At 40.0% G+C, this 21,111-nt stretch overlaps 1 protein-coding gene across 1 annotated transcript in view; it reads right to left on the bottom strand.

Moving 5' to 3' along the window:
• The window catches only part of pde11a (phosphodiesterase 11a), a gene marked incomplete at both ends in the record, with an annotated part of 91,351 nt that overhangs the window by 53,718 nt on the left and 16,522 nt on the right, over positions 1-21,111 (bottom strand). Inside the window, 2 exons of the mRNA XM_081367409.1 lie at positions 220-360; positions 3,265-3,354. Of these exons, the coding sequence (XP_081223535.1) occupies positions 220-360; positions 3,265-3,354 (231 nt within the window). The remainder of the gene's footprint in view (positions 1-219; positions 361-3,264; positions 3,355-21,111) is intronic.

Genomic DNA, 21,111 nt, shown 5'->3' on the forward strand with positions numbered 1-21,111 from the left:
AGGAGATGAAGAAGAAGAGGAGGAGGAGGAGGAGGAGGAGGAGGAGGAGGAGGAAGAGGAAGATGGAGAGGAAGATGAAGATGAAGATGGAGAGGAAGAGGAGGAAGATGGAGAAGAAGATGAAGAGAAGGAAGAGGAAGAAGAGGAGGAGGAGGAAGATGGAGAAGAAGATGAAGAGAAGGAAGAGGAAGAGGAGGAAGATGAGGGATCAGAGCATACCGGAGACTCGATGTCCTCCAGGAGTTGGACGGAGCAGCGTTCACACTTCAGCAGAGTCTGAGCTCGATGCATGATCTTCCTCACGATCTTCTCCAGATCCGTCTGCTCCTCGAACAAATCGTTCACAACCTCCAGAAGCGCCTACACACACACAGACAAAACCGGAATAGAGTTGACGTAGTTGAAGTATATGAATGCAAAAATTTCTGCATTTCATGTATCATTACATCCTGAGATGTGTTACATTCCCAAGTAAGGGACATTCGGCAAGGAGTGTAAACCGTCTATTTAATGACTAGTTGTGTGTTTGAGGTCAACTGCATGTTTAAAGGAATATTACTCACCCTCATTTCATCTCAAACTCATTTCATTTTCTTTCTTTAATATAATGTAATTCGCCAGGACACATTTCTCAATAACTCTTCACACAGTGAGCACAACATCAGTCTATGAGAGCTAAGCTAGATCACTTATCATTGCTTTGGCATTCAATGACTACATCTTTCAAATTACATGAATACATCTCTCACTTAGACTCAAACTCAGTGTATCTACAGGCCAATTTGCACATTTATGTTCATTTCAAAACATAATAAACTTATCATAATACAAAACTGAATCTAAAAAAAAAAAAAACTGAAATACTTTCAAATCAATTAGATTTAGCTGAACACCTACACGTGTTAGTCTTTTAGTTTCATTACCATCTGTACAAAAGGTGAAATGTGTAATTATATATATAATTACATATATTTATATTTAAATTTAAAGTCCCATTAGTAGTTTTTCAGGTTCATAGCAGAGTGAGCATCATTGTGTCTCACTCTAAAATCACTCCCAGCAAGTGAATGATCACTTGAAGTCCCTCACTTTCTGCCAATGGACCCTTTTCACATCTCTGGGGTTCTCAAAAACAGAAGTCGTCATAGTTGAATGAACTTCTATAGTGGCGACCGCATCTTTGTATTCCCATTTTCTCCAATAGCAAAATAAAAAATCCATGATAGTGTTTCCACAACTTTCCAAAAGAGGGAACCAAATATTGAGAGAATGATTACAGTCAAATTTGCTGTCACTCCCTCAGCCGTTGTATATAACACAAACAGGGTTTGAAATTAACACCCGCCAACACGACAAATGCGGGTAAAAATGAACTGTGGCGGGTAAAGGCCCGTACACACCGGGACGAATATCGGCGCGCGTTATTCGCCAGCGTTTTTCAACGCGTTTTTTGAGCCGAGTGAACATGCAAATTCATTCCCTGACATTAGATGGTGCTTAATGTAAAACAGAAACCACTCCATAACAGTTTTCTTTTATCAAGATTTTTGTAGTCGCTGTCGCGTTTGTCATATAGTTCTTTATGTTCCGACACCAACGAGACCAGCAGCTCTACATTCATCTTGCCTTGCATCTTCCTCGTCTTATTTCTTCCCGGCAGTGTTTAGACGCTACTCGGCATATATCTTCTTCGCCGTTACGTATTGTGCTCGGCAAGACCGTTTTGTGCTTGAGTGCCCCCAAGTTGTGTTTTACTGTAACTTCAGAAGCTCCAGACACGTGAGCAAAAGCGCCAATCTCATTGGTCGGAGGCGTTTTTTAAAAAATGACGCTTTTACGCGTGGCGTTTTCGCGTCGGTATGCACTCACATTGGCGCCCTTTGTTTAGTCACGAGGCGTTAAACATCGGCGAATATCGCGCGCGAAATTCGTCCCGGTGTGAACAGGCCTTAACGCTGTCAAATCACTAGCCAATTTGGCGTGTTACTTATCATGTTTACTCACTTTGAACCGGGAACACTTCCCACAAATCCTGATGTACTCGTTACATCATAAGAAGAATGGCGTCTACGCTAATATTAGTCTCTCTGTTTATCCCGAGGTTTACCGCAGTCCGCCGGATCCAGGCCGTATCCAGATCTGATGAAGGACCTGCGCCTGGACGCGACGGCAGCACAGTCCTGAAATGTCAACTATTCTCTCCCCTGTGAAGGCCTCCCTCCCCTCCCTTTACCTCTCTACAGATAAAGCGTTGTCGGGATAATTCCAGTTCACGTGGCTACGTGGAAGCGATAAAAATTCTGTATTATTCATTTTAAGGCCAGACAAGTAGTATGTTGAGGGTTGATTTGTAGGGAAGGACTACACACCTGCGCACATACATCGACTCGTGAGCTATCATGATATATTAAATACAGCGTATTGTGCAGAATCTGCACATATCTGGCTTACTTGAACACACACGTCACTACAACAAATAACGGCACACTTGTTCATTTGCACTGAAGCATTGGCAAAGATTAAAAAGCATTTGATTAAGAGAAAAGACATTGTTATTTTCCAACATCCTAAACTGTTTTGATGTTCTTTGCACTCTATTGATCTGTGTACCTAAAACACATTTTTGGTGAAAAGGATGAGGATGAAAGAGTAAGGGAGGAGATGGCTTGATGACAGGATTTTGTTAAATAAGAAATGAATGTATGAAATTCAAATTTCGTAATATATATATTGGCTAGTAGAAGTTCTCAATGGCCGGTAACTTAAAAATGTAGTTGTCAAATTGGAGTGAAAAAGTTCGTTTCAAACCCTGAACGCAAAGTATAGCATTTTAAATTCATTTTGTATGAAAACATTAAAAACTTGTTTTGTGATGTTGATTATTTGTGGAAACATATCATCACAGTCTGTGAAAAGGGTCCATATCATTCTCATTCTCTCTCTTTACATTCTTGTTTTCTGGCATTATGTTCCTCTGTGATCGATTTTAAAATGTGTTGATGATGCTCTAAAGACGCCACAACTCAGATTTATGCTTCCCCAGCCACACACACATCTCTTCTTGATTCAAAACCTCTAGATGCAGGAACAGAGTGTGTAGGAAGCAAAAGATCAATAGACAGATACACACATACTACGTAATAAACACCCACATGACATTTATAGCGCACGCACACAGCGCTGTCCTGTTACAGTAGGAGGGGGGAAGAGGTATAATACGGTTTTAATGAAGTCAGTGCTGAATTACAGTAAGTGTGTTCTTACCCTGCTCCTGTCGTACTCTTTCCTGGAGGCAGCGAACAGTTGGGCGTTTGAGATGGCAATGCCACAGAAGGGAAGGTACATCTGCAACACCTGCACAGACAGAAGAGTGTGTTGAAGTGTAGCATCAGTGTGAGTCTAAGGTGTCCTGGACAAACACTGGAACAACAGTCTCTCCAAAACACAAAGTGGTTTCAGCCTGGCAAAGGACTAAACCATAGTTACAGTAAAATTATGTCTATATATATATTACGTTAATATATTAAGTTGGTCTTTATAATAAATAATCTTTTTTCTTTGTATGAATGAATATATGTCTGATAGGAAACAATTTGTTTGAATTGACAAATGCAAATCTACCTCTGTCCCTATCCCCCGTGGTGTACCTCACGGATCGGTTCTTGGTCCACTTCTATTTTTAATTTACATGCTTCCTCTTGGCCAGATCATTAAATGTCATGTTTTTTATAGTTATGCCAACGATACACACATTTATTTTGCTATCCAACCCAATTCAGTCTTCCCTCCCCCATCCATCATTTCTTGCTTGGTAGAAAACTTCCTGAAACTGAATGCTGACAAAACTGCAATTCTGCTAGTTGGCCCCAAATTGCTTTGCTCCTCCTTCATATTGATGGAGTCCTGGTTAGGCATTATAAAACGGATAGTTCCGGTCCTTGATTCTGATTGGTTGAGCCGCGTTCAAAGCCGTTGTAAATTACTCCACAAACACACACCTGTGACCGCATTGCATTAGTGTCACTGCGCTACTGCCGTTTGTGATTCTTTGTTGCTGCATGTGTTGCTTGGCAACCTCTTTGGAACTACATTACTTGGTGGAGGAATAAATGTGTTATAATATTAGATTTTATGAATAAAATAAATATTCAAATGTATATTTTTATGGAGTAACCGTTTTATAAAAGCAATAAGCTTATTGCTTAATTCACAAACTGTTCGGGATCTGGGAGTTCTGTTTGATTCTATATTATGTTTTGAACAGCCATATCAGCCCGATCTTTCACCAATTACACTAGCTCTTTATTGCGTATCGCATTCAGTTCAAACTTCTTGTCTTATTTTATAAGGCCTGTCATGGTTTAGCACCTTCATGTCTTGCTGACTTAATACATCCGTACGCTCCCGCCCGTACTCTTAGATCTGGTTCACACAACCTGCTTGTTTTACCCAAGTTCAAACTGTCTACTTTTGGTGGTAGGGCGTTCAGTAATAGGTTATTGAATTCCTGAATCAATATCTTTGCTGATCCCAGAACAACACTGCAGTCAACCAATCAGATTTGAGGGAGTTTAGGCTTAAAACCAGGGTTAGGTGCTTCTACATCAGCATTATTCACCTATCATTTCCCTTTGATTTTAGGGAAAAGTTATAGGTAGGGTTAGGTTTACAGGTAGGGATATGGTTAGGACAAAATTTTCGGACAGGAATGTTGTGCCAGGATCAACGAAACATTTCTGACTTGGCAAAATCACAGTGACCTCAGTATTATGGGCTCTAAGATCTGGATCCAGAAATTATGTGCTATCTCATCACTACAGGCCTTTAAGACAGAACTTAAAATTCATTTATTCACATTGTTTTGCAACTGATTGGTTCCCCTTTCTGTTATTTCAATACTTGTTCAGATATTATCTGCCATGCTATATGTTTATCGTTTGAATGCTTGTTCTGATGATTGTACTTTGCTTGTACTTCCGTATTTTCTGTATTATCTGTCTATTTTGTAGTGTCCTTGGGTCCTTGAAAGGCACTATATACATAAAACATATTATTATTTATTATTACCGGAGGTCTTTGTTGTTTTTAAAATACTCAGCAATGGTGTTGACTGATGAATTTGCACATGGTTTGTCTTAAAGCATATATAACAATACCACATAGACACATAAACAACATTAAAAACTTGATTTTCACCACAGGGTGTCTTTAATAACTCCATAACTATTAATGGTCCATATGCATGTGTTTGTTGTTTTGGTCATTCTGTTAAATAATGTGAGTATGTGATTTTACGGTCTCCCTGCTGTTCGACTGTATGAGGCTGTCTTGTGTGTCTCAATAACTCTGTTGGGCGCACTTCCTTCAATATCTTATAAACTCAACCTAATTGTATTCTAGAATACAAAGAAGTGTGACAGAGACAGGAAAACTTCATTGTCCTGAATACAAATTTCTGTTTCCTCACTCCAAACACCGCTGTGTTTTTAAAGGTCTGAGATCTCCTCTAGCTCTCCCGATGCCAAACACACACTCAGATTGCTGTCAGAATGACAAAAACACACTCACATTTCTCTTGTAGGGAGCCAGAGAGCCTCTATGAGAGAAATGAGTGTAGTCATAATGTTGAGGTAATATAAACAGGTTCATATTAAAATTCTGTCAGGAACCACATCAAAACCTGCCTCAGGACAAGTCAGCATGACACCACAGAGAGGCCTGGATGAATCTGTCAGCCCTGAAGTCACAGAGAGCGCAGGTAAATGGGGTTCTGGAGTAATTGGATTCTGTCTGACTGCCCATTAGTCTGGGCTGCATGGGAGACTGCTGCACTGAGTCTGTTTACCACAATGTTAAAGCGTTTAATAAAGAGTGGATGTGACCTGAACCTGTGGGAGCGATCAACAGGTTCTCACAGCACGCTGTCCGCTCATTTAAACTGTTAGGCTAATGAAACGAGGGAATTGAGCTCCTTCACATGGAAACACACAACAACTTTATACAAGTTATGACTGAACTATTTCATTACTGCTTCATTCCCTTGTGGGCCTTCTAAGCAAAGTATTGTTGCAGGTTTTGTTCCTAAACTTCTTTATCACTGTAGCAGTGGCGGCTGCTGGTATTTCAAAGAGGGGGAGCTCATTTTCGGCCTATATCATAAAAATTGTCCATTAAATTCTGCCCTACGTTCCTTTTCAAGAAAATGCTCTGTGACACTGTCGTACCAACTAGGCGTCTTTTCCAGTGACTTGACCAGTGTCCTCTCAATGGCCAGCAGAGTTAGGTATAATTGTATAAATGTAATAACATAATAAAGGTATAAATAATAATATAATAAAGTATAATAATACTACTACTAATAATATATTTTAAATAATTTTAATAATTATTTTTTAATTATTACTACTTAATAATATAAAAATTATAATAAGTAATAATATAATAAAGGTATAAATGTAAAATTGTGTGAAATGTATTCTGAAAATTGGCTAGCAATTTCGACAAGCAAATACCAAGAAATAGGTTGCAGCAGTTTGTCTTTCGACTATACTTGCAAAATCCGCGATGGGACTGAGCTCGAATAGCTTTAGCGTAGGGCTGTCAACTTTAGTCGTTTAGTCGACTAATCGGTCGATGCCGTCTTGGTCGACTGACATTCTCATTGTTCGACCAGTTGCATTTTTTCATTATTTTTTTTCACCAATAAAGAAATTTTCATTGATTTACTCCTTGATATTTATTCCTTTATAAGCAGTTATATATTACTGTATTCTAAATATAATTAGCCTATGTTTTATCCCCAACTTTAAATGCTTTAATTTAGGCTATTTTGTAACAGCCCCACAGTTTAGCGCACCACGTGAACACTCGGGAACCGCACCTGTGGCTGGCTGCACTGCTGCTTCGCGCTCAGTAACGAATATAGGTAGTTTTGCTGTATTCATTCAGTTAGAACGCTACTTGTTTTGGCTTTAGTCGACAAAATGTCCAAGAAATCTAAATCTTTTGTCTGGCTGCATTTTACAAAAAAAGACGACAAAAACCTTAACGGCTTTATTATGTTGACTCAATAGATTGTGTTTTCTTATGTTTTTGTTTTTAAATGTTTTTATGTTTTGTTTGAAAATAGCCTAAATAATGTAACAAAACGAAAGTAAACCTATAGGCCTTCCTACTATACAGCCTATTATTATTAGGATTGTTTTTTAGGCTATTTGGGTTTTTTGTGTGTTTGTTTTAAAACGCCTAGATCGGCTGGACAAAAGTTAACCCATAGCTTTGAAAGTAAAGAAGAATATACAGCCTGTATAAACGAGAGCTTTTGTTAGGATTTTTCATTATTTGGCAGTTTTAGCAGTTATATTTTTTGTAGCGTGTGGTGTGGTCAGGTGCGCGATTGTGACTGTCACTATTAGACCTAGGACAGAGCTCCTCACTTTGCAGTTAAAAAAATCACTTAATTTTCAAAGAATTGTATTATTATTATAGTTTTATGTATTATTGATGTTTTTTCGTTGTCGTTTTATAAATGCTCTATGACAATTGTTTAATAAATGTTCAATCAAAATGCAAAACATTGCGTCTTTTTTTTTTCTTTTTTTTTCAGTCGACTGATCGTTGCGCAGGACAGGACTTTGGTCGACTAAGCATTTCTTTGGTTGACTACAGCCCTACTTCAGTGGCAGCGACTTTTTATTGTATGAAATCACTGTCAATCAAAAGGAGATGCAGCCTTTCGACAGACTCTCCAATCATCACGCAGAAGCCCGGAGTCCAGGCCAGCCCACTCCTCATTCACCCCAGAGACGCTGAGCGTCCGTGGACGGGACATAATCACAGCATTTATCCAATGACCGTCTAGTTTCGAAGCGCTAAAAAAAACTGTTCAGAGCTGCCCCACTGAAGTCAATGGACGCTGGGCTTCAACAGGGAAATGCACTGTGACGCTACGGGAATGTATGAGAAGGAAATTGAGTCAGCCGACCTGCTATATGTAACAAACTCATCTTTGAGATGAACGTTTTCTAACACATTTTTAGTCAATAAAATATTAACACAATAGTACATATTTGACCATTATTTTTTTGACATTATAGGGGAAGCCAAGCTTCCCTTGCAGTCTTATTAAATCCCCACTGCACTGTTACAGTAGTCTACTTATGTTTCTGCACCATAATTTAGTTTCTAATGATCATTTTGCAACCGCTATACCTTTAAGAGTTCTATGTAAATGACCTTTGATATGATTGGCTAAGCTCTTTACATGTAAACTGAATAACAATGTGCACTTTGAGGTTGTGGGTTAGCTGACGGGTCCAAAATAGTTTTTGAATTTACTATCCATCCTTCAACAGCGTCTCTGCAAAGCTTCAATTGCATTGCGACAGGATCACAAAACAATCAGTGCTGAAATGAAACACTCAGACTGTCACGATCACACTGATAGAATCAGACTTCAGCTTTCATATTGCGGTATATCAAAAAAAGTTCAAGTTTGATGAACTTTGACCTTTGTAAACTTTGTAAAAAATAATAATTTGTAAAAAATGTTTTGTGATTGTCAAAACATTTGGTAACTAAACAGAATTTTATTAAGTCCCATTTTACTGACAACATGTTTCAACATGGTACAATGAGTGATAGGCCTCTGTTTTTATTTTTGCTTGATTTCAAATTTACAAATTTCACGATTTCATTTCAATTCAATTCTTGTGATTTGATTCCAATCTTGATTCAATATCAATTCATTTAGATAAATATTAGGTACAGTAGATACATTGATAGATAAAGGTTAAAAATAACAACTCAAATATAGCTAAATAATGCGTTTGTTATAACAACGTAATAATATTTTAAAGGAGAACTCCGGTCAATTTTAACATTGAGCTCATTTTTTTGTACATTTGGAGTGCTGTCAATACAGAGAACAACGACAAAAATCGGTGTTGCCTACACCATGTTATCCTCTTTTTAAAATTTGCACCCTGTTGACTTCAATGGGGCAAGTTTTAAACCTGCTTTTAGCCTCTTAACATCCTTGATGTGTCATTACAAGTGCACAGAAAATGTGAGTGATTCCTTCAGAGTGAACACGAGTGAATCTGACTGCAGTAGATGTGAAAGATATGTATAAAAATGATGTTATTTAAGCCAGCGCAAATACCTGTGTTTACATCCTGTTTTCGGTTGAAGTCCAAAGTAGTCGATTGCCGAGTTCACGCGCGTAATCATAGGTAACTAAATGTTAAGAGGCTAAAAGCAAGTTTAAAACTTGCCCCATTGAAGTCAACAGGGTGCAAATTTTAAAAATAGAATAACTCGGTGTAGGCAACACCGATTTTTGTCGTTGTTCTCTGTATTGACAGCACTCCAAATGTACAAAAAAATGAGCTCAATGTTAAAATTGACCGGAGTTCTCCTTTAATGATATAAGTAAAAATATAATATGTTAATATAGTGCACATGATATTTAATTCAATTAATACATAGTAAAAATCTGACCCTGTCAAAAAAGGCGGAGTGCTTTTTGCAATTGGGTCGGTTCATGTTCACACCTTAAACGAACCGAACCAGAGTTTGTTTGGAACCGTACCGAGACCACCATTTCAGCTGGGTCTCGGTTCGGTTGTTTGGTCCGCACCCGAGTGCGATTGCTGTATTCACACCTGCCCAAAAGATCCGCACCAAGGGGGGAAATGAACTTGAGTTTGATTCAATCGAACCAAACAAGTCAGGTGTGAATACACCCTAAAATTATGCTAAAATGTACTAAAATGTAGTATGAAGTATAAAGTAAATACAATGATATATGAATACATTAATTATACTGTGTGTTTACTATTGTAACTGCATGGTTTTCTATGAAGTATCATGGAGTATGTGTGGTACAGTAATTTTCCAAGGGCTCTATCAGCTTAAAATCCTAAACAGGGACCAGCTGTATGGAGAGACACACACATTCTGTAAGGCAGATCTGCGTCACTCTGCTCTGCGTCACCGTCTGAGAGAATATGATATTGTATTGAATATACACAGTAATTCCTCAGCTCTACCTTCTGCTAATCCCACAGAGAATTCACAGGACTATTCACAGTACTGTGGCATTTCACAACAAAGGCCAGAGAGTGGTGTGCCCGTCTGGGAGCCCAGCAGCACATCCAGACTCTCAGAAACACACTTTCATGCAGATCACCAGCAGAGCTTTCAAACAAATATCAGATTTATGGCCACAACATTGAACAGTATGAACTGCTGTCTCATAAAAACTCACTTTTTTTAGAAGAATATGTGGTTTTGCTATGCAGTATGCATATGCAGTTGCTAAGTGTTGCTAAGGTGTTATTTTTTAATGGTTTTAGCCAGGTTAAATGCTGTTTCTGGGATTTGCAAGGGCACTGCTGTTTCTGAGTCAGTGCAAGGGCACTGCTAAGAATTTTGGAATTCTTTAGTTTCAGACTTTCAATCCATCCAGTCGGAGGACATTAAACATGTTTGATATTTTAAGTCGAATTAATCACAGCGTGGTGCTTCTTGTCTAGTGTGTGACCGGCTTAACAAAGTGCAGTAAATTGACAAACTCAAGCACAAACTGTGGGCTAGATAACACAAACTAATCAGGGGTAAAACAGGACAGGTGTGACTAAATCAGTGGGCTAATGAGTAACCATAGAAACTAACAAGAGACGGGAACAAGGAACAAAGGAAACAGGAACAGAAAATAGTGCAAAACCAACACAATGTCAAACTCCAACAGAGATTAAACGAGACATAACCCTGACATTTCCCCCATCAAGAAGGCACTTTAAAAACATCAAAGCAGTCCAGGAGGGAGGACGGGGGCTTTGGAGGAGGATGCAGAGCTGGCACGGGACATCCCAGGACGAGGGAGGAGCCAGAGGGGAGATAACGACCACACATTGAGCCAGAGTGTAACTCCCAGCAGGAGCTCCAGGATACAGGCCCATGATGGAGTTGAAGGAGGGAGGAGCCATGGAGGAGAAGCCGGAGCCTGATGGAGGTGGAGAGATGAGTCGCAGAGGGAGGCCGGGAAAGTCCATGACCAAGGCAGAGCTGGAGGGATGAGGGTCCCAGGTGGAGCCAAGGGAGCGAGCAGCCAAGGTGGAGCCGACTGGTCGATGGGGAGATGTGAAGTCACAGGATTGGAGGTTTTAGATGGAGTTAGAGGGTCGACACTCCAGGGAGGAGCTGGTAATCTGGAAGCCCAAGTCGCATCCAGGATGCTTGGAGCAGGCAGCTTAGAAGGAGACGAGGGGCTGAATGGAGTCAGCGAAGACAGGGCCAAAGAACTGGGTAACATGGGCAGGGAGTTACAAAACAGCCTCCTTGGTCAATTTAGGGTAAACAGAGAGTTTAAAAGCTGCCTCCATGGCCGACACGGGACAGGCAGAGGAGGTGGGAGTGGGAACATCACAGACTATACTGATTTGGTGCTGGGTAATGGAACAGTCATGGTGCTGTGCGAAGAAATGGGAATTGTGCTAACTCTTTCACTCTCCTCCACAATTACAAGGGGGCTAGATCATGCCATTTACTGCAGCCTCTGGAGTATGGGCGAGGCTCCAATCCATTTCCTCTTACTCCACAAGGTCCTCAGGGACGCAGCTGGTCAAGCACAAACTGAGGGCTAGATATACACAAAGTAATCAGGGGTCAAAAAGAAAAGGACAGGTGTGACTAAATCAATGAACTTATGAATAACCATAGAAACTAACAAGAAGTTGGAACAAGGAACAGGAACAGAAAAACGTTGCAAAACCAACTCAATGTCAAACTCAGACACAGATCAAATGAGACATAACTTTGAAAAAGTGTGTAGATAAATTAAAATATTATGGTAATAACTACCAGTTTTTCAACATCAAGTAGCATAATAAACTATTATTGTTTGGTTAAAATAACTAGAAAGCGTCTGACAACGAAAGCCTCGCGCAGTTTAAAATGACCGTGCCTGCATTTACGTTAAAAATAAGGTGGACTGTGGTATTGCTGCATTGACCAGCAATGGTCTGAAGTGACATCTGTGTGAGCCGTGCTTCATGCATAGCTACAATATTTACAATAGACAATGGACTTTTCACCCAAATTTTCACTAATGTGACCACACATTTAGCCTATTAACTGTTAACTTTTTCCCTATCACATATTTTAGTAATCACCGTAGGTATCATTCGAAAACTTAAACACTCACAATTCATCCTGTGAAAACTTCTTTGCGTTACTATGGAGCCCCGCACATGACCTCTGGGAAAAAATATGTACATCATGGCCACGAATTAACAAACCGTTCCCACAACTTACTAATACATCAGCACATTTTACTAATGTGTTCTCTTGATTTAATTAAATCATGTGCACAATATAATAATTACTTTCCTCGTTTTACTAAATCGTGCAGACAATATAATTTGTTCCTTTGTTTAGCACTCAAAATGAGTATATATATATATATATATATATATATATATATGTGTGTGTGTGTGTGTGTGTGTGTGTGTGTGTGTGTACCTGTTTTTCTATCCCGGTGGGGACTTCAACCTGAATGCACACAGACTCATGGGGACTCGTGTTACAGTGGGGACCTAAATTGAGGTCCCCATGGGTAAACAAGCTTATAAATCATGCAGAATTAGTTTTTTTGGAAATGTAAAAATGCAGAAAGTTTTCTGTGATGGGTAGGGTTAGGGGTAGGGTTAGAGTAAGGGGATAGAATATACAGTGTGTACAGTATAAAAACCATTACGTCTATGGAGAGTCCCCACAAAGATAGTAAACCAGACATGTGTGTGTGTGTGTGTGTGTGTGTGTGCCCTATCACATCTATGCTAAACATTGAGGCAGCACACCTCTCCTCAAAAGGCTGCAAAATATGATATCATTCATATCTGTAGCACAAATGGTGTGGCATGAATTTTAAAAGAAAGTATTAAAGTTTAATACTTTAAGGTTTGCCCTAAACATGAGCAATAGTAATAGTAATGCTTGCCCAACAGACACCATTAACACACACAATAACAGCATTAGCATAAATCCAAAGCTCCATTCATTAAGTGATGAACTATATTATGGACGCATGCAAATGAACAACCAATAATTGTTTCTTCACAAAATGAACAGAACAAAACCTCAACTTGTCATTAAATATACAATATGTCTACCATATTGTATGTATGTTTAGAAAACTCTAAACCTGTCTGGTGTGGTACTAAGACTTGCCCGCCAAAACAGAATCTAAAAGTGGCACCTTTATCTCTGTGGGCTGGAAACAATCGCTGAGTTTTCTCTGTTCTGCCTCTCTGTCTCACACACACAGGGAAGAGATTCATCATTAATTCAGCAGTTAGTAGCATGCATGACATGATGCTAATGTACAATGAAAAGCACATGAAATCTCTTTGCACTGAACTCGATCTGGGGCTCACAGCAACAAACACATGCAGTCATACAAACACACAATAAAAAGGATAGTTTGCCCCAATTATATTTCTGTCAACATTTACTCGTCCTCTTGACATTCCAAACCAATATCATTTTCTTTCTTCCATGGAAAACAAAAGGATATGCATGCAAGATGATTTCAAGCTCCACAAAAGTATCATAACATTAGTCCACATGACGCATGGACTATGATTGCATGTCCAAAGCCATACGGTAGGTTTATGTGTAGAACACCTATTAAATGATGTACATTATTAAATGTACATTATTATTCACCCCTTCTTGTGAAAAAGAAGTACACTTCACGATACTTTTAATACTTCAAAAGAACATACTTACAGTAAGTGTAAACTGAATGTAATGTATCCTGACACTTAATTGCAATTAAATGAAAATGTATTATCGCTTACATTTATATTTAATGCACTTCGCTGAACTTTAGAGGTAAGAAGGACTTAAGTACATCTTTACATATAATTTCAGAATTACTTCTATTGTCTTTGAAATATGGTTAAACTGTACTGCTGAATGTACTGACTGACAAGCATTTATAACAAGCTTGTAAACTATAACTTTAATATAATTTATATTGGAACTTATATGTCATGTATTTAAATATATTTGTAATTACACATTTGTATTGATGAAGTTAGTTGCAATTTATTACATTTAAAATATATTAACTTTAAATGTAATATCAAATAACACTACAGTTAAAATTAGAATCAAGTACTTTACATGTGCTTTAGTATGTCAACACATCAAAATAAGTGTACTTCTTTAAAGCGTGAAAAAGATTATTAGAACAATAGGATTTAAAATGTACTTTAAATGTAACTTTTTTAATTTAACATTTGTAACGGAATATCAGACTAAGAGACAGGATGTTCATCACTCCCAAACAAGTATTTATTGAACAGATGGAATGCAAATATGAGTAATATCAAAGTGTCCCTATGAAATCAAAATGGAAGTTTTGGGGCTTTTAGTATGAATATGTTAGCCTTAAGGTTATCTATAAGCTTGTGTGCTGCAATACAATGACAAAATTCGCATTTAGAAGATATAAGCATTCAAAACATACAGTGCCCTATCTTGCACCCAGCGCAATTGACTTTGTACACTGACGCATGTATCATTCCTATTTTGCACCCGACACACAGCGGACTTTTCCCTCGGCAGACGCACGTCGGTAAATTAGGAAATGAACTTGCGCTCCCGGGGGCGCTTCAGCGAAAAGAGGAGGCGTGTTCCGGCGCAAACGTTCCCTGGTGCTATTTTGCAGTTCCAGAAAACAATTCCGTTCCAGAAACAGTTCCAGAAAACAAAACCTAGTCTAAAGTCAGTGACGCGTTTACAGTGGCGCGTTGTTATATATATATATATATATATATATATATATGCTATTTTAAGGGCGCATGCTTGGCCATAATGTAGCGTGTGCACGCGCATACACTTTGCTTCTCTCATGTACACAGCAGCAGTTGCCATTTTTGCAAAGCTAAATAATTACAAGGAAAAATATTCCACACGAGGGAAATCATTGTGGTGTTCATGAAGATGTGAAAAAATAGGCATAAATCTAGCTTACACATTTACCCAAATTATTATACGCCTGTTTAACCGAAGCTAATTTGTGTGGGTTTCTCCCATCCCCATACAATGTCACTTCTCTGTGTTTTATGGCCCTGACGAGAACGTCGGTCTCCTCGGCTGTGAACCGCTCCTGGCGTGCGTCTGGCAAATCCGCCATTATAATAGCAATCCGCAATGGAACAAGCATGCCTGCTCTTAAAATGAATGTGAGATGACAGGCTGATTGGTTTATTTCAGATCGTTAAAATAGGGCCCTCAGTCTCTCACTTCCGCCAATATGGATCAGCGATTTTGATGACACCACTCTGCACTTCAGCTTCTCATCACATCTTCTGTCCAATCAAATGCTCTCTAGAATCTAAAGCGTCCCGCCCCTCTATAAATACTAATATAAATATAATATAATAGTAATATAAACACTATAAATAGATGCTGAAGCTGTGGCTGAAATCTGTATGGTGAATGGCACATGATGCACTATATAGGGAATAGAGAAAGAATCAGAGAGTGTAAATATGCTTTCCATTGGTCAAATTAAGTCTGGTTTTACGTTTGTGTCAGGCAAACCCCCGCAGCGGGCACACAGTCTGCTCTGGTCCAGAGGCACGATAGCACAGAGCGGATCAAATGTACGAGTCGGCGAAGACCACAAAATATAACTGACCTATTTGAATTCCACACAGAATGCTATATTTTAAAGTGATATGGAGGAGATTAGGAGGAGAAACAGTTAAAAAGACTCTGCATTAGAAACAGCACTGACGAGTAGAAAAGACAACACCAGTCCCATTCACCAACATAAATTACACACTTTTCAAACTACACATCCTCAGCATTATTATAATCACTGTTTTGCTTTAGTAACAGTTTCATATTAAATCTAAAGAGGGAATTTATTACACTGTTACTATCATTAGCTGTCAAATGCAGCTTTATCAAGCTTAGCGGCTCAGGTTGAGCAGTGATATAAACAAAACACTATTGACTATTTTTTAAATGGGAGGAGCTGCTCGATACTTCCCGCCCTGTCTTCCTGTTTCAGTGGAAATTGCATCACCACAATGAATAACGCTGCATGTTTCAAGGCACTTCAGTGGGCCTTTAATAACAAAGTCCTTTCCTATTACCGGGTAGCTTGGAATGAAATTAAGAACGGTGAGTGGAGGAGACTGAAGAGCACACACTTCTTGGATGGTTGGAACAGGTGAGTAGCAGAGCGGGGAACAGATGAGGAAACACAGGTAGGTAATTGGAGAGTCTTACTAGGAGAACCCTGGAGGAATGCGAGGAGATCTCAGGAGTATAACTGGGAATTCAAGGAAAGGAGGTACTGTAGTCAACCCCCATGGAGCCGGGAGTTCAGGATTTCTCTAACGGTGTAGACAGTTTCAATGTCCAGGATTAGAGGCAGGGGGGCTTGTCAGCGGAACCAGGCTCTGTGGAGGAATCAGAGACAGGACGGAGGTAAGGCTTGAAAACATGAAACGAGCAGTAAATTCTATAGTGGGGAGAAAGGTGAAGTCATGTGACAGGGTTAATTTGCCAGGTTATGGGGAATGAACCAATGAATTTGGGACTTCTCTTGTCCTGTCCAATCTCTTGTATCTTCTTCTCCCTCTGCCCATTGGTTTGAGGATGGTAACCAGAGGAGAGGCTTACAGTCACACCTTGGAGGGTGAAAAGGGTTTTCCAGAACTAGGAGAGGAATGGAGAACCTTGATCAGAGACCATGTCTTCTGGTAGTCCAAATTTGCAGAAGACATGATTGAACATCATTTCAGCAGTTTCCATGAAAGTAGGAAAACCCTTTAGATTACAGCCATAGGATTCTCAGGAGCTTCGCCGGAATTGTGGAGATGAAAGAGAGTGCATCGGCTTTCACATTTTTGGTCAGATAGGAAATAGAAAAATCTAAACGGGTGAAGAAAAGGGCCTATCTGGCCTGTCTGGGTTTTAACCTTTTTTGCCTCATGGAGACATTCCAGATTACGATGGTCGGTGAGCACAGTGAAAGGATTTTGGGCCCTCTCCAGCCAAAGCCTCCATTCCACCAGAGCTAATTTGATGTTGAGGAGCTCACAATTTCCGATGGTATAATTCTGCTCTGCCAGAGTGAATTTTCTGGAGAAGAAGGCACATGGATGGAGTCATGAGGGCTGCCTGTTGCTGTGATAGCACCGCTCCGATGCGTGATGTTGATGCGTCCACGTCCACTAGTGGCCTTTGGTTTCCAGGACAGAGACTTGGGCCTCCCTTTCAGGAGATTGGTTAGTGCAGCCGTGATAGAACTGATTCTTGATAAACCAACGATAGAAATGGGAAAATCCTAGGAAACATTGTAACTCTTTGATAGTGGAGAGAGTTGGCTTGGAACATACTGCTTCCACCTTCCCCATGTCCATATTGATCCCAACTTTACTGATATGGTAGCCAAGGAACTGGATTGTGGATTGGTGGAAGGTGCATTTTTCCGCTTTGAGGAAGAGCTGATTTTCTCTCAACTTCTGGCGGACCTTTTAAACGTGTTGGAGATGTTCGGCCGTGGTCTGCGAGTACACTAAGATGTTGATGTAAATCAGCACAAAGCAGTGAAGGTACTCCCAGAGCGCCTAATTTATGCTGCCCTTGAATACAGAGGGGCCATTGACCAGCCCATACAGCATAATGTAATATTCCTAGTGGCCTGTAGGCATCACAAATGTGGCCTTCCGTTCACACCCCTCACGTATCCGGGTTACAGGCGCTTTGGTCCAGCTTTGTGAAGATGGTTGCACCTCGGAGCTGTTCCAAAGCAGCTGGGACGAGGGGGAGGGGATACTAGTACTTTATGGTAATCTTGTTGACAATCAAAATAACCAATGCAAGGACGCAAGCCTCTGTCCTTTTTGGCAACAAAGAAAAAACTGGAAGCAGCAGTGAAAGTCGAAGGTCGGATGTATACTTGCTGAAGGGCCTCTTATTTACTCCTCCATGGCCTTCTGTTCGGGGATGGAGAGAGGATACATTTTGCCACAGGGCACTGGCTCACCCGGAATGAGGTTGATGGCGCAGTCTCATAGTCTGTGTAGTGGTAGTTGCAAAGTTTGTTTATGGCAGAAAACGTCACTGAAGGGTGCATAGCAGGATGGTATGTCCACGGATTGTTGTTTTACAGGACTCTCAATGTGGAATTAATGGAGAGAACTCTGTGTGGAGTTGGAGAGGACCCACACAGTAATGAACATGGCCTCGGCCGATCGGCTTTACAGTTACAGATTGGATCCTGTATGGGATGGTGTTGGGCCATTTTTGGAGCTGGAGTTGGTGGCAGAGGTCCCTGGAAAAGAACTTGCCGGCTGAGTTGAGGAGGGCGGTAACTGAAATAAAAATGTCAGCAGAATTGAGTGTTACAATGGTGATGAGTGGAGAAGTACTAACATTGAAACTGGAAACAAAACTCACCAAAGTTACTCTTTGGTACTCACCAATAGGACATACTAAAATGACATGTCCACCAGAACCACAATACAAGCAGAGTCTCTGGGCCAGCCAATGGTGCCGATGGTGCCGCTCGGCCAAAGAGACGCATGTGTGGTCGATCTACATCGGTTTGTGGTTCTGGAGAGCTGGGGAACTTTGGCTGACGATGGAAAAAGAAGGACTGCTGGCACTTTTGGTCTTCCATACATATTTGAACTCTATGGGCAATCCGGATGGACAGCTGTATAAAGCACTCGAGCCTGATGGAATCATCATACATAAGCTGAGAGTTTCAGCCTCAGAGCCAGTTCCAATCCTTGGTGATAGGTGGATAAGAGTGAGTGCTCGTTCCAGCCGATTGGTCGCTGCTAGGGCTCGAAACTTTTACGAACCCTATGGAACTATATCCTTGGCGTAAAGGATAGAGTTGCTCACCAATAGAAGAATCACACACAGGACAACCAAAGAATTCTCTGAAATGAGCTACGAAAATATCAAGGGATTGTGTCACTGGTTCTGCCTGCTGCCAGATGGTTTTGGCCCACTGGAGTGCTCGCCCGGTTAACAAAGATAAGATGAATGAAATCTTGTCTCTGTCAGTAGGAAAATAATGGGGCTGCATCTCTAGGGCTAGTGAACATTGGAACAAGAAGCCATTGCAGTCCTCAGACAAGCCAAAGTTGGGTGCTGGGTTGACCATGGAACTGGCTGTGTAAACCAGAAGAGAAGTGCTTGGTGCTGTGGTGGGTCCGGGTCCGGTGAGGACTAGGGTTGGGTACCGAAACCAGGCACCGATATTTACTTTAAAGTTTTAATAAATTCAATTTTAAGATTTTTTTGTTTAATTTTTTTCAATAAAAAAGCCGTTCTTTAATGTCATTCACCATCGTTTTGAGGCTCTCTCTTTTTTTTAAGTATCGGTTCAGTCACCGTTTAGGCACTGGTACTGTTTTAAACGTATTGATTTGGCACCAGTATCGAGAAAAAAAACGAAAAAAAAAACGATACCCAACCCTAGTGAGGACTCAGCAGAACGAGGCTACCAATTCTGGAAAAGGATTCGGGCCTGCTGGGTTCATGTAGGTCTTCTGTAATGGAATACCAGACTCAGAGACAGGATATATTCATCAAACCCAAACAGAGCACACACTTCTTGTATGATTGGAATGGGTTGAGAGCGGGTAAGTAGATCAGATAAGGAGTTATCCACATTGGAGACCAGAGTGGGGGGACCACATTGTTATCCACATTGGAGACCAGACGATGAGTGACTGAGAAGTGTGTGCTCTTAGACTGTGGCTGATGAGCGACAGGAGCAGGTAAATAGAGTTCTGGTGAAAGTGAGGGCTGGGTGTTTGTGACGGAGGAGTCTGGTGACAATATTATTACAAAGTGCATTTTTTAAAAGTGATCAATTACCAAATCAGTTTGATGTGTGAATGAATCATCCAGACCAGTTTTGTGAACCAGATCAACTGATCCATTGATAAGCTCAGACTGAAAACAATCACAAATTGGACATGAAGCTAGACTTGGAACAGTGCACAAGTTGTACAACCTTAATGATACATTTATGGTGCTTTTTGAAGCTTAAAAGCTTCAGTCCCTCTTGACTTCATGGAAAAGAGAATAGAAACAATCAATGTTTATGTATGTGTGTGCATTTTCCACTGAATAAAGAAAGACTTACAGGGTTTGAAACTAGAGTGAGTAAATGATGACAGAAAATTTATTTTTGGATGAACTATCCCTTTAAATATCTAGAAAGGCCAAGTGTCACAGTTTGTAAGCGTGTGGCTGGTGACTGTGAGATAAAGGTTAAATAATGCTTTCTGCAAAATAATACAAAGCCTTGTTTAGACGTCAGCAAATCCACACACACACACACACACACACACACACACACACACACACACACACACACACACACACACACACACACACACACACACACTTTGTGTGTCTCCTTTCAGCATCCCTGATGCCGCTGAACACATTCATTATATCCAGTGTCAGCACTGCTCACTGCTTACGTTGAGAAATAAGAGACATCCTGTTCAGCTTTAAAACCCACAGCATCTGTTTCATTCACACAGATGAAAGATAAGTGTATTTACCACACAATGACGAGGTGTGGTGCCTTCGTCACTGGACTAATCGAATCAGAAGAACACAATTAAAAACTTCAATAAATTAAATTAAACATTTGTAATGATAAAGTTGCAAATTAGTACATTTAAATTATATTAACTAAAGTTAATATAATCAAACACACTACAGTTATAATCAAGTACTTTACATGTGCTTTAGTATGTTAATCGACACATCAAAATAAGTGTACTTCTTTAAGAAAAGATTATTAAACATAATGATATAAAATGTACATTAAAGTAAAACTTTTAATTTGACATTTTAAGTGCACTTTTTACAAGTAAAGTAAAGTGTACGCTGCACGTAGAGACAGGGCGGAATAGTGCACATATGCAGATAAAAGTTTGTTTTACCCGAAAGTTGCACAATCATTCATTGTTTGTAAAGGGAAATCTTCCCAACACAGCTGGCAAGGATTTCGGGAAATATTGCACGGGAAACAGAGATCCG

Source organism: Scardinius erythrophthalmus (genome assembly GCF_964197995.2).
Source record: "Scardinius erythrophthalmus genome assembly, chromosome: 6".
Taxonomy (NCBI): Eukaryota; Metazoa; Chordata; class Actinopteri; order Cypriniformes; family Leuciscidae; genus Scardinius; species Scardinius erythrophthalmus.